Genomic DNA, 14296 nt, shown 5'->3' with positions numbered 1-14296 from the left:
GTGTGGATTCTCAAGTCCTTGATATAAAATAGTGTATTTACGTATAACCTATTATCCTCCCATATACTTTAAATCATCTGCAGTTTACTTAGTGCAATGTAAAGTCTACATAAAGAGCTTTTATATTGTTTTGTTTAGAAAATAATGACAAGGTCTGTGTACATGTTTAGTGCAGATGGAATTTTTTAGTATTTCAGTTTGTAGTTAGTTGAATCCACTGTTAAGAAACCCACAGATATGGAGGAACAACTGTAAATTCCTTGCTATAATGTACATCGCTATTTACCTTCTTCAGTTGATTTCTTTATTTATTTTCAGTCTTTTTGTATTCTAATAAATTACCTTAAAGCTATAAGTGTTCCTTTGGGCCAGGCTTGGTTACTCACACCTGTAATCCCAGCACTTTGGGAGGCTGACGCGGGAGGATTGCCCAGGAGTTTGAGACCAGCCTGAGCACCATAAGGAGACCCTGTCTTTACAGAAAATAAAAAAAAATGAAACAGCCAGTTGTGGTACTGTGTGCCTGTGGTCTCAGCTACTGGGGAGGCTGAGGTGAGAGAATCTCATGAGCCCAGGAGTTCTAGGCTGCAGTGAGCCTTGACCATGCCACTGCACTGCAGCCTGCGCAACAGAGAAGACCGTGTCTCAGAAAAAAGTTCCTTTCAGTACTCCTTTGGCTGTGTTCTGTAGTTTTTAACATGTAGTCTTTTCATTAGTCTTTTCTAAATTATCTGTGGCCCCAATTTTTATTCTCTTTTACCCAAGTACTATTTAAAAGAGAAGTTTTAAAATTTCGAAGTGAATAGCTATTGTTAGGGCACAGGATGGTAGGAGGGCTGAACCCTTTTTGACAATTTCTATTTTGTTGCATCAGGTAACAGCCTTGATATTTTTTTATTTGTGATTACATCCATGGATCAGTTTTTATGCTTTGATGTTGTGCATGGTGTAGTCTCTGTTGTTTTAAAATGTTGCTTATATTGTGCATTCTTTGTAATCATGGTCACATGGTTTTATATATTTCTATTTAATCATGTTTGTTAATTGCATTGTTAAAATGTTTAATAGTGTTATTTTCTTTTTGTCTGAGCATTTGGATCTGGAAAGAAATATGTTAAATTTTCTTGTTATGACTTTCAGTTTATTTCTCTTTGTGTTCATACCAACTTTTGCCTAATGTCTTCCGTTAATTCTTCAGAGGCCAGGTGTGGAGGTTTGTGCCTGTAGTCCCAGCTACTCGGGGGCTGAGGTAGGAGGATCACTTGAGCTCAGGAGGTTGAGGCTGCAGTGAGCCATGATTGTGCCACTGCACTCCCGCTTGGGTGACAGAGTGGGACTCTGTCTCAGAAAAAGAAAAAAATTCTTTGGTAAATTTTATGTGTTTGTATATTGCTCTCACACTTGATTATCCATAGGCTTATCTGCCTATAGAATTTTAAGTTCAAAATTTTCTTTTATAATGACAAAACTCATTTTATTATCTTCTGTCACTCCGTGTTGCAGATGAGAGTTCAATGTCAACCTGACTTTTTTCCTTGGAAAGAATTTTTTTAAATTGTTTGGAAGTATTAAGGACTTTTTTAATTGATGAAATTCGGAAATTTCCACGAGCCCTAACAGTCACTGTAGAATTCTTCCAAATAAATTTTGCTTTAGAAAAATATATACAGTGCTTTATGCAGGGAAAGTTGCATACTGATGCTAGTATCAGTTTCTTTGATGACGGGTGTAACTTTTCCTTCTTAAAATTACTTGGCCATTTTTTTTCTTGACTCAGTCTTTCCAACTGCCTTAGCTGTTTTGTTGAGTTTTGTTTTGCTTATCGTTGTTTTTTAGGTTCCTTCTAGGAAAAGTAAAGTTTTTAGTGGGGGAGGGCAGGGGGAGGTTTCGCTTTCAGAGGTGTAGGGTGGGTTGCTCAGTTCTTCAGGTGTGCCAGTTCTCATCTGCTCCTGCACTGTTCTGACCTGCTGATGCTGCCCTTCCAGGCATTCTACCACTATTATGGATTTATTAGGTTTGTTCTTTTGTTTCATTGGCATCAACACAAACATGTGTTGAGTTAGTCATTTGAACTGGAATTTAGAGTTTTTAATGGAATCACCAGTGACATTCTACAGTATTTCCCAGAAGTCAATACAAACAAAAATTGTAACTTTGAAAGTTTTGAAAGATAAATTTGTATTGGTTCATTTAAAACAATGTACGTTTTAAAAAGACAGTTTATGAAGTGGAGAAGAAATCAATTCTTTTGTATTTGTTATGCTAATGCCAGAATTACAATTGGATTCTGAAAAATTAATGGTGAAGCTTGTTGAAGAAAGCCCTTTAATGAACTGAGTGTTACAAATTAAGGAGTGGTGGGTCTAAGGTATGTGTGTGTGATACGATCCATCTCATATACATTTAAAAACTTTTCAAGTGTGAATAAATCATCTAAGAATGCATGAATGTTTTGTGCCAAGAATAAATTCTTAAAGGAAAAGACACAAGCTGTACATTTTAAACATTGATTTTTGGAATGGCTCTTTAGATGTAGGCTAAGTTTTGGTTGAAATTCAGTTTTTATGAATCATAGTAAATTTATTATAAAATATTTTCTTGCATGATGAAGCTTTAGAGATTCTAAGTAAAATTCATAATTAATGCAAAAGAGGAGGATTTTTGTAGCAATCATAATACGAGCATCAGAAACAATTTCAATGACAATTTAACAAAAATATTTTATAATTATTTTATTTACTATACACTATTTTTTTAGTTCTTCATATGTGCCAAGAGGGTTATGTTGCACATGATGCGCCCGTGAGCATCCTTATGCATATATCTTGACAACTTGTGCAACAATAACTGTAGGATAAATTCTTAGTGCTGGAATTGGATAGTGGAGCTGGATTTAGGGGATTACTTTTTGATAACTGGAGTTAAATTACCCCTTATCCCCACCAGTGGTGTGTAAGAATGTCTGTTTCCACCTTTTTATTTGCACTAGGTATTAGTAAACATAAATTTATGACTGTCTGAGAGATTTAAAATTTTTATCTTGCTTTGATTTACATTTCTTTATGAGTGAAGCTGTAGCATTTCAGATGCTTAAAAGCTATTTTTAAATCTAATTCTTGTTTTTAATCATAGTCTTTGATTAATAGTCCTTAACGATATATCCTGGAATCTAATTTTTTGCTCATAATATGTTTTGAAAATATTTCTTCGTCATGTAGAGTCAGCTTTGAATTGTGTAGTGATTTTTTACAAATGTTTAGGTAGTTACAGGTATTGGTCTTTATAGTTTCTGGGTTTTATGTTTGCCTAGAAAAACCTTTTGTACTCTAAAATTGTAAGTACATTCACTCATGGTTTCTTTATAATATGTGTGATTTCATTTTATACCTTTATATCTTTGTTTCAGCTAGAAGTTATTTTGCTGTAGGTGTCTAGTAATCCAATTTTATTTTTCTCAGGTGGTTAGCCAGTTATCTTAATGCCATTTGTTGAATAAGTCCACTTTTCCACAGTGATTTGAAGGGCCACTTTTGTGTAAAATTAAACTCATTTCTATTTCTAGACATATTATTCTGTCCTAATTATTTGTTCATTTCTCTTCCAGTGCTAAACAGTTTTAGTTATTTTAGCTTTATAATATAAGTTATTATTTGGTAGTTTCTCCTCAAGTTTTCTCAACTTATGAAAAATAAATTTTCTCCCAGTTTCTCCTCAAAACCTATTGATATATATTAGTTGATACTGTGTTGAATTTATAGTTAACTTTGCTTGTCATTTCCATTCTTATATTTCTTATTTACTTCTCTTTTTTAATTGCAAGAGTTGATATTTATTGATCTGGTTTGTAACTTTCTGTTTTGATAGAATATCAAGTTTTGGCATAATGCCAAACTTTAGTACTTCATGTAGTACTTAGAAAATAGAAAGTGTTCAATTGATGAATGAATTAATACATGAAACCGTACATGTTGATGCTAAGTTAGGAATAATAATGTTTGTTCAGAGGACAGTGACAGTAGACTTGAAACAAAAGTTCTACCTGGGAAAATAAGTGTGATGTCAAAATGAAAAATAAATTACACCTTTACAGAAAAATTACAGAACGTAAAATTGGAATCTTTGCTAGAAAACTCGAAGTTCTAAAAAAAAAAGTTTTTGTATTTATCTCTCCAATCTTAACTCTCTCAAAAATACCCAACATAGTTAATCAATTTATTTAATGCCAAAAGTTGATATTCTATCAAAACTTATGCTGTTTTTATACAAAGGACTTGGAAGGGCCCCTGACTACAGTGGATTCTAAACTGAAATTTCTGTATATTAAATAACCTTTGTATACTGAAGGAAAAAATGATCAGCTATGCACACAGTAGGGTATAAATTATGTTGGGTATTTTTGAGAGAGTTAAGATTGTAGCGATAAATACGAGACTTTTTTTTTTAGAACTTTGAGTATTTGTTAAACTGAATTTTTTCTGTATGTTTAATTGGTTCATCTCTGTCAAGTAGATCAAGTATAAAACTTTAGAAAAGAATCGTACTGGTAACCCTTTTAAACATAACAGGATAGGAATAGTGGTAACAGGGAGAAATAAAAACATTAAAAAGTTAAAATGGTTGATGACAGAGGATTCTGGGTTAGTACAGGAAAGGTACATGAATGTGAGGAATAACCAGAGAGATGTTGGTGATCCTCAGAGGGATTGATTGGTAGGCATTATTAGGGCAGAAGTCCTATTTACCTGAGTTTCAAGAGAGAACAGGAGGAGAGTTAATTATTGATAAGTCTTGAGGATCTTCGCTCTAGGGAGAGTAGAGTAGTGAGGTAATAGCTAGAGACAGATGTTGGGCTAAGGAAAAGAGGTTTTTTTAAATTTTCGTTTTTTGAATTTTTTTAACTCTGGGAAATATTCGAACATGCTTGTCCATAGGTGATATGGTTCATTAAAATAGAAAAGTTAATCAGGTAGGGGAGATTGGGGGCACTTTCTGCAGCATTGACTTTAGGTTGGCAAGAAGGAATGGGAGCCACTGTGTACATTCAGGGGTTGTTTTTGGAGAAGAACATGAACAGCATATCCATGGCAACAGGTGGGAGGGCAAAATATATGGAAATGAATATAGATAGGTTATTGATACGATACTGAGACAAGTTCATCCAGGAAGTTTTCTTCTGATTGCTTCAATTTTCCAGTGAATTTTCCAGTTCTCTGAGAGTATCTGAGAGAGGGGAAGAGGAAGTGGACTAGGAAAATGCAAAAGGAAGGAGAGCTCAAGGAGACCATATATTTCAAGATGAACACGTGGCCTGCTGGTGTGTGTACATTACCCACTTGGCCTTTGAAGCTATTATTGGGATCCAGATTTTATTCTTTTCTCTCTTTTGGAAAGTTACTTCTCTCTTATTTCTAAATGCCTTTTTGGTAGGGGGAAATAAAAAACACGTGTTTCTTTGAGCAACGTTAGGTGTCTATTATGTCCTGAAAAAAGCTAATTAAACAGCAAAGTACTTTTTGAGAATCTTCAATGTCCAGATATAGCTAATCACTCAGTTGTATTTATTGTTACTAACTAGATGTCAAAATGAAGGAAGAGGACTATTGATATTCTTGATTTCACTTTGGGATTATTTTTCAGTTTTTAAAAAACAACATTTTTTTATTCTTCTTTTAGATGTTCTTAATAGTTGCTCCTCTTTCTGTCCTCTACAACTGGAAGGATGAATTGGACACCTGGGGATATTTCAGAGTCACTATTTTACATGGAAACAGAAAAGATAATGAACTAATTCGTGTAAAGCAGAGGAAATGTGAAATTGCTCTAACAACTTATGAAACACTGCGCTTATGCCTGGATGAACTTAACAGGTAATGGGAATAATAGGAATGATTGTATTAATATTCTGCTTACATCCCTTTACATTAAGATTTTTTTTTTTTTTTTTTTTTTTTTTGAGACAGAGTCTTGCTTTTGTGTTTTTAGTAGAGACGGAGTTTCGCCACATTGCCCAGGCTGGTCTGAAACTCCTGAGCTCAGGCAATCCACCCACCTCAGCCTCCCAAAGTGCTAGGATACAGGTGTGAGCCACCATGCCTAGCCTATACTGTGATTTTTTAAAAAGAAGTAATGATTATTCCTATGATTATTAATTTCATTTTAGAATTGTTGAAATATTAATTCATAATAACTTATTCTCTGAGAAGGAAAAACCTGCATCAGGTTTCCTAGAATTTCTTACTCTATTTCTGACATTGATTACAGGATACTTCTTCAAACAATGATTGTTAAAGAATGATAAGACTTGTCCTAAATCTCTTGTACAGCCTTTTATGCAGACCCTGTCTCTGAACTAGGTCAGTGATTTTCATGAATTATTTCAATTATGGGAGTCTGTTGTGAATATAAAGTGGCAAAAAATACGCACACACACACACACACACACAGAACCACTGTAGCATAGAGTGTAAGAGAGAAGTGGCCAAAAGGTAACACCAGTGAGATAAGCAGGGAATAGATTACAGAGAGTATTGGAAGGTACTTTGAGGATTTTGGTCTTTATCCTGAGAGCAATAGAGCGCCCCCTACAGTGTTGTCAGCAGATTACCAATAGGATAAAAATGATCAGATTTGCACTTTGTGAATACCTTAGTTGCTGTGTGTGCAGATAGAGGAGAGCCAAGCTGAATGGAGAGAGACCAATTAAGAGGCTTGTTATGGTCTGAATTGTGTCACTTCTTCTCAACCGCTTTCCACAGTTTAAATGTTCAGGGCTCAACCCCAGCACCTCAGAATGTAACTGTGTTTAGAGACAGGTCACTTTAAGTTTTAAAGAGGTGGTTAAAACCGAGGCTGATTGGGTGGGGCCTGGGTCCAGTATGACTAGTATCCTTATAGGAAGAGAAAGAGACACCAAGGACACACACATGCCACAGAGGAAGGGACTTGTGAGGACCCAGCAAGAAGGCAGTCATCTGCAAGCCAAGGGGAGAGGCCTCAGGAGAAACCAAATTTGCTGACACCTTGCTCTTGAAATTCGAGCTTCCAGGATTGCGAGGAAATAAATTTTGGTTGCTTTAAGCCATCTAGTGTGTAGTATTTTATTTTGGTAGCCCTAGCAAACCAATGCAAGGCTTTTATAGTAGTCTGGTCTCAGGACCATGGTAGTGAGGTCTAGACTCTTCATCGTTGTTCCGGCAACGGGCTGGGCCTTGCTAAAATCATTGATTTCCATCTGCTTGGAGCCTAGATTTCCCTCTACAGGGTTACAATTTTTACCTTTTAGGTGAAGATGAAAGCATGGCATTAGAAACAGTTATCTAATAAGTCTTTAAAATGTTTAGACATTATAGTTATACTCAATTTGAACTACTGCTAACGAAGGAGTTAATGATATTCCCCCAAAGTCAACCGAAGTTTAGAAAACTAGGTAATTTTTTTAAGGTGATACTTCCACATCAGCATTAAAATGATTTAGCACAGGATAAAAAGAACAGTTGATACTTGTTTCAAATTTTATAAGCACAAAATAAAGAGTAAAAAAATTACTAATTAGCTCTGTGGCTTTGGGTAAATCGGCTCATGTGGAAAATGACAGAGGATGAATTAAATCAGTCTTTGTGAAAACTAGCCCCTCGAGCCCAGCTGGAGAGTTGTATTAAAATCAACTTTAATGAGAGTTAATTTGTGTAGAATAATTATGCCATTTCAGGTATACAGTTTGATGAATCTTGACCAGGGATTGGTAAACTTTTTCTGTAAAGGGCCAGATAGTAAATATTTTAGGCTTTTGGGCCACATGTAGTCTCAGCTGCATATTCTTCTTTTTTATTTTTATGACCGTTTAAAATGTAAAAACTACTCTTAGCTTGCTAAGCATACAGAAGTGCCCGCGGGCCGGATTTGGCCATGGGTAGTAGTATACTGACTCCTAGTTTCGACAAAGGAGTGCAACCACTATCCCAAACAAGGTAAAAACTATTTTTATCATCCCAGAACTTTTCTCTTACCTCTTTACAGTGGCTTTTCCTCAACCCTCACCTAGGGCAACTACTGGTTTTAATTTCTGCCACTGTAGATGAGGTGAAGCTGTTACGGAGCCTCTCAGTGGTATTGCACAGAAAGCTCCCTTTGTGTGGCGCCTTTTGGTCAGCATGTTTTTTGAGATTCGTTGGCGTTGTGGAGTGTGTCAGTGACTGTTCTTTCTTCATGTTGCATTGTATTCCATTTTATCAATATGCACATTTTGTTGCCCATCCGTTTGAGGATGGGTTTTTGGGTTTTCCCAGTTTTGGATTATTATAGATAAAACTTCAAGGGATATTTGTGTGTAAGGCTTTTTTGGACATATGTTTTCATTTCTCTTGGAGTAGAATTTCTGTATTATGTGGTTTACTGTAGGTTTAGCTTTAGAAGAAACTGCCAAACCATTTTCCACAGTGGTTTTACTCCAGCTAGCAATGTGTGAGAGCTCAGTTGTTTCATATTCTCAGCAACATTCGGTATTGTCAGTCTTTTCCTTTTAGTTATTTTAGTAGGTGCGTAGTAGTATCTTCTAGTGTAATTTGCATTTTTCTGATCCATGTGCACTTGGAAAACAATGTTCGTTCTACAGTTATTAGGTGTAGTGTTTATAAATATCAATAAGATTAGATTGGTTAAGATGTTGTTCAAGTGTTTTCTATCTTTGCTGATTTCCTTTTTGGTTGGCTTACAGTATCTGAGAGAGGAGAGTTGAAATCTTCAATTATAATTGTAGATATGTTTATTTCTCCTTTCACTTCTGTCACCGTTTAATTTAGTATTTTGAAGCTCTTTTATGAGGTGCACATGCATTTATGGATTTTTTTGTGATGAATTGATCCTTTTATCTTTAAAAAATAACTATTTCTAATAATATCTCTTATCTTGATGCTTTATCTGATATGAGCATAGCCATATTGTGATACATTTCAGTAGTCTGTTCCTTTTTATTGCCGATGATACTGTCATATAGCTATCCCATATTTTGTCCATTCTCCAGTTGATTGACATTTGAATTGTTTCCAGATTTTGACTGTATGAATAATGCTGCTGTCTTATGCTGAGTCTTATGCTTACTGCATGTAAATAGCTTTTCATGTTTTTATTGCAGTACATCTGTTCTTAATATTTGGGGTGAGTCTCTTATAGTTCAGTCTTGCTTTTTCATCCATTCGGATAATCTTTGCCTTTTATTTGGGTATTTAGACCATTCACTTTGAATATAATTATTGGTAAAGCTGAACTTAGAGCTACCATTTTTGTCAGGTCTGGGATTTAATTTTATAAATCAAACTTGTAAGTTAATAAATTAGCCTGTTACTGTTTCATGGATCCTGACAGAAGACTAATCTGATGCATGGAGAGGTTAAATAATTTTTCTAGGCCTTGACAACTAAGTCAGTGGCAGACATGAGGATCGAACCTTGACCATCTAACGCCAGACCTCAGGTTTGGTTTGGTTTTGTTTTTGAGACAGAGTCTTGCTCTGTTGCCCAGGCTGGAGTGCAGTAGTGCTATCACCGCTCACTGTAGCCTCAGTCTCCCACCTCAGCCTTCCAAGTAACTAGGACTACAGGCATGCGCCACCATGCCTGGAAAATGTTTTTATTTTTTGTAGAGACAGAGTCTCCCTGTGTTGCCCAGGTTGATCTCAAACTTTTGGACTCAAGCAATCCTCCCACCTCGGCCTCCCAAAGTGCTGGGATTATAGGTGGGAGCCACCATGCCTGGCCAGACCTTAGGTTTTTAACCAATATACTGTACCACCCCAAAAGATGTTTTGCAATTCGATAAATGTAATAAATTCATCTATCATAGCATCAGTCATATTTTAATTATTTCTTACCTGTCTGTCCCCTTAGACTGTAAGCTCTTTGGTGTAGATTTTTATCTTTTTTTTTTTTTTTTTTTGAGACAGAGTCTCGCTCTGTCGCCCAGGCTGGAGTGCAGTGGCCGGATCTCAGCTCACTGCAAGCTCTGCCTCCCGAGTTTACGCCATTCTCCTGCCTCAGCCTCCTGAGTAGCTGGGATTACAGGCGCCCGCCACCGCGCCCGGCTAGTTTTTTTTTGTATTTTTTAGTAGAAACAGGGTTTCACCATGTTAGGTTTCACCAGGATGGTCTCGATCTCCTGACCTCGTGATCCGCCCGTCTCGGCCTCCCAAAGTGCTGGGATTACAGGCTTGAGCCACCGCGCCTGGCCAGATTTTTATCTTTAAATTCTGTATCTCAGTACTTTTAGCACATAAGAGTTGCCAAATAAATGATTGTTAGGTGACTGTTTTTTCTGATTATTATAAATATTGTTATAAATATTAAATAAGAATTCTGAAGTAGAATTATGTAACTATAAATCATATATTTATAAGATTAGAGAAATGTTTATGATTTTATAGTTATTTAGTTGTATTTGTTTGTTCAAATATCTCTATTTTGTGTTTGGCAAATATTTAAAATAATTAATATTTTACCTGAGCAAATGTTAAGTTGTTTTTGTGAGGACAGTGTTCTGTCCTTTTATCACGGATACTCCATGGGGGGATGAACGTGCTATGTAACATGAGTGAGCTATAGTATTTTTCTTATTGCTGTTATATTTTTTTTTACTTCATTTCAGTTTTTATTAGAGTTAAGTATGTATATGATTTAAAGAGCCAAATATGATAAAAGACTTCTAGGGAAACCTGCAGTTCACTGTCCCCCAGTTACCTTTACCTCAGCTGTTACTGATCTTCATCGTCTTTACTTCCTTCGTGCTGAAGAACATGTTTATGCTGCAGCTTTTCCATTTTCCTTTAGTTTTCAGCATCATCTGTTGATTTCTTCTTAAGGAAAATTAGGATTTTTGCCCTTCTCTTGCCTGCTTTCGGATGGCCTGGCCCATCTACTTTGTGCAGCGGGAGGGTTCTTAAACAGACTGCTGAGCATTTACATGACTCCAGTTTCCAGAGGCATCTGGGGCCACCAGTTCTTAACTTTTCAAGAATGTGTAAATAATACTAGATTGCTTCTTGGCTCTTTCCACTATTGGCATAGGACACTGTAGTCTCTGCTTTTGTAAGCCATCTTGTCCATGTTCTTTTCAGCTTCTAGAATTTTTGCTATTTTCTCCTTTCTTTGTTCTTGAGGCTTCTAGCTTTTTTCAGCTTTATATTAAGAAAATGATGAAAGCTATAGAAAAGTTAAAATAACAGTACACGAACATCCATCCATATTCTCACTATCTAGATTCAGCAGGTGTGTGTGTGTGTGTGTGTGTATTCAAATGTTGGCAAAATATAAGTTTGTGTAAATGTGTGTGTGTCTATGTCTGTGTCTTTGTGTATGGTGGTGGTAATGAGTCATTTCAGCAAGTTGCATAAAACATGACATCCTTATCCTGAAGTATTTTAGCATGGATTTCCTAAAACTAGTGATACTTGCTGTCATACCACATTATCATCGTCACACACGAGAATATTAATAGCAATTAAAATTTCCTCAGTCATTCTCAAAACATCTTTAATATCTAATGCTTATAAAGCAGGATTCAATAAAGGTTCAAATGAAAAGTTTGGTTAAGTCTATTTATTCTTCTAATCTCTATCATTTTTCCAATTTGTATTTTTTAATTATATGGCTTTTTGAGGGGACCAGGCCAGTTGTTTTAGGATATCTCACATATTAGATTTGTCTGATTACTTTCTCAACATATATTTATCTGTCATCTGTATCTTAATAACGTGGTTTTGGCCCAAAGGCTTAAATAGATTCAGATTAAACATTTTTGGCAAGAATGCTTCATAAATGATGCTGTGTGGACTTCATATTGCATCACTTCAGAAAGTATTAATGCCAAGTTGTTTGACTGTCAGTGATGCCAAGTCTGTCGCACAGGTTTAGGAGGTTACCATCATCAGATCTCTCCATTGTCAAGATACGTTTCTTGCTTTATAATGATCAAATAATCTGTGGAGTGATACTTTGCCACCATTTAAATATTCTGGTATCCCTCAATCCTTTTACTTAGTATCAGCACACACAAATTATTCTTGTCTGAATCAGGTACTTTATTAGGTTTGGCAAAATAATATTTTTCTAATTTTATTATTTCTTTTCTACATATTAATGGTATTCTCCTGTAAAGGAAAGCTTTCTCTGTTAATCAGGAATTAACCACAATTTTGACTTTAAAAAAGCAAGATGAATGTTTGATTCTTTTGCCTTAATGACCAGTTTTTGGAGTAAGAAGTTAGCATAATGGTCATCTGTACTGGTGGCAAAGTTTCTCACCCCCTTCACTCGCTTTCTGTCCTTTCCTTCCTTCTTTCTCTCCTTCCTTCCTTCCTTCCTTCCTTCCTTCCTTCCTTCCTTCCTTCCTCTTTCTTTCTTTTCTCTTTTCTTTTTCTTTCTGTTTCTTTTTTCTCTTTCTTTCTCTTTTTCTTTCTTTCTTTTTTTCTTTCTTTCTTTCTTTCTCCTTCCTTCCTGCCTCCCTGCCTCCCTGCCTGCCTCCCTTCCTCCCTTCCTCCCTTCTTTTCTTCCTTCCTTCCCTCCCTCACTCCCTCCCTCCTTCCTTCTTACCTTCCTTCTGCTGTGGACCCAGATTGGGTGGATTATTGAAGTATACTTGACATAAAATGTACTCTTGTAAGTTAGAATGATGTTTAGTAAATTTTAACAGTTGTGCTATGACCACGATCTAGTTTTTGAACATTTCTATCACCTCAGAAAGTTATTTGTCTATGGTCAGTCCCTGCTTGCATCTCCAGTCTCTGGCAGCTACTCATCTGCTTTCTCTTTCTATAGGTTTTGCCTTAACTGGACATTTCATATAAATGGAGCCATTCAATATAAAGTCTTTGGTGTCTGGCTTCTTTCACTTAACAAATGTACCACGTATTGTGATACATTTCAGTAGTTGTTCCTTTTTGTTGCTGAATGGTACTATTATATGGCTATCCTGTGTTTTGTCCATTCACCAGTTGATGGACATTTAACTGTTTCCAGTTTATGGCTATACAGATTTGCTGCTGTGAACATTCACATACAAGTCTTTGCCTAAGTTTTCATTTTTCTTGGGTAGATACCTAGGAATGGAATTGTGAGTTCTTATGCTAAGTATATGTTTACCTTTTTAGTAAACTGCCAACTGTTTTAGAACAGTCGCTGTGCTTTCCCAAAAGCAGTGTATGAGGATTCTAGTTTCTCCACATCCTTAGCAACACCTGATACTGTTAATCATTTTTATCATAGCCGTTCTAGTGGGTGCATTGTGATATTTCATGTTTTAATTTGCAGTTCTCTAATAACTAACGATGTTGAGAATTTTTTAATGTGCTTATTTGCCATCTGTATATCTTCAAATAGACATTTGGTGTCTATTAGAATCTTTTGCTCGTGTTTTAATTGGGTTGTTTAAAATTTTCTTGAGTTATAGTAATTTTTTTTTTTTTTTTTTGAGACAGTCTTGCTGTGTCACCAGGCTGGAGTGCAGTGGCGCAATCTCGGCTCACTACAACCTCTGACTCCCTAGTTCATGCGATTCTCCTGCCTCAGCCTTCCGAGTAGCTGGGATTACAGGCACATGCCACCACACCCAGCTAATTTTTGTATTTTTAGTAGAGATGGGGTTTCACCATGTTGGCCAGGATGGTCTCGATCTTCTGACCTCATAATCCACCTGCCTCGGCCTCCCAAAGTGCTGGGATTACAGGCATGAGCCACTGTGCCTGGCCGAGTTGTAATAATTCTTTATATATTCTGTATACAAGTCCTTTATCAGATTATGATTTGCAAATATTTTTGCCGAGTCTGTAGCATGTCTTTTTATTTTCTTAATGGTGTCATTGGAAGAGCAAAAGTTTTTAACTTTGATGAAGTCCAACTTACCACTCTATTTTTAATTCACTATAAGTTTTGTGTCATATCTAAGAAGTATGTGCCTAATCCAGAGTCACAATTTTTTTTTCCCATTTTTTAAAAAGTTTTAGTTCATATTTAGGTCTGTGATCTGTTTTTAGTTAATTTTCGTGTGTGTTGTGAAGTGTCTAAATTCATTTTTTCATAGAACTCCTGGATTTTTGTTTATTCAATATTTTATTTTCAATTGTAGTCAATATTCTTAACAATGCTCAAATATTCCAATTAGGCTGGCGTCTCTGTTCTTTGGATATATTCGCGTTTGTCTTTGGATACATCTGTGCTTTTCGGCTGTTCAGTGCGTCCCCCAACGTATGCCTGAAATCAGCTGTCTCCATTTTTCCGCAAGACTCTGGTTCCTTTTAGTGAAGAGACCACTA

General features: G+C 36.0%; 1 protein-coding gene across 17 annotated transcripts in view; it reads left to right on the top strand.

The window, feature by feature from the left end:
- The window catches only part of ERCC6L2 (ERCC excision repair 6 like 2), a 136515-nt gene that overhangs the window by 23191 nt on the left and 99028 nt on the right, over positions 1–14296 (top strand). For all 17 annotated transcript variants that reach the window (XM_065530871.2, XM_074017990.1, XM_045372872.3 and 14 more), the window contains one exon: positions 5674–5867. In XM_065530871.2, the coding sequence (XP_065386943.1) occupies positions 5674–5867 (194 nt within the window). The remainder of the gene's footprint in view (positions 1–5673; positions 5868–14296) is intronic.

This window comes from Macaca fascicularis, chromosome 15 (assembly GCF_037993035.2).
Source record: "Macaca fascicularis isolate 582-1 chromosome 15, T2T-MFA8v1.1".
NCBI lineage: Eukaryota > Metazoa > Chordata > Mammalia > Primates > Cercopithecidae > Macaca > Macaca fascicularis.
This window is presented reverse-complemented; position numbering and strand designations above follow the sequence as displayed.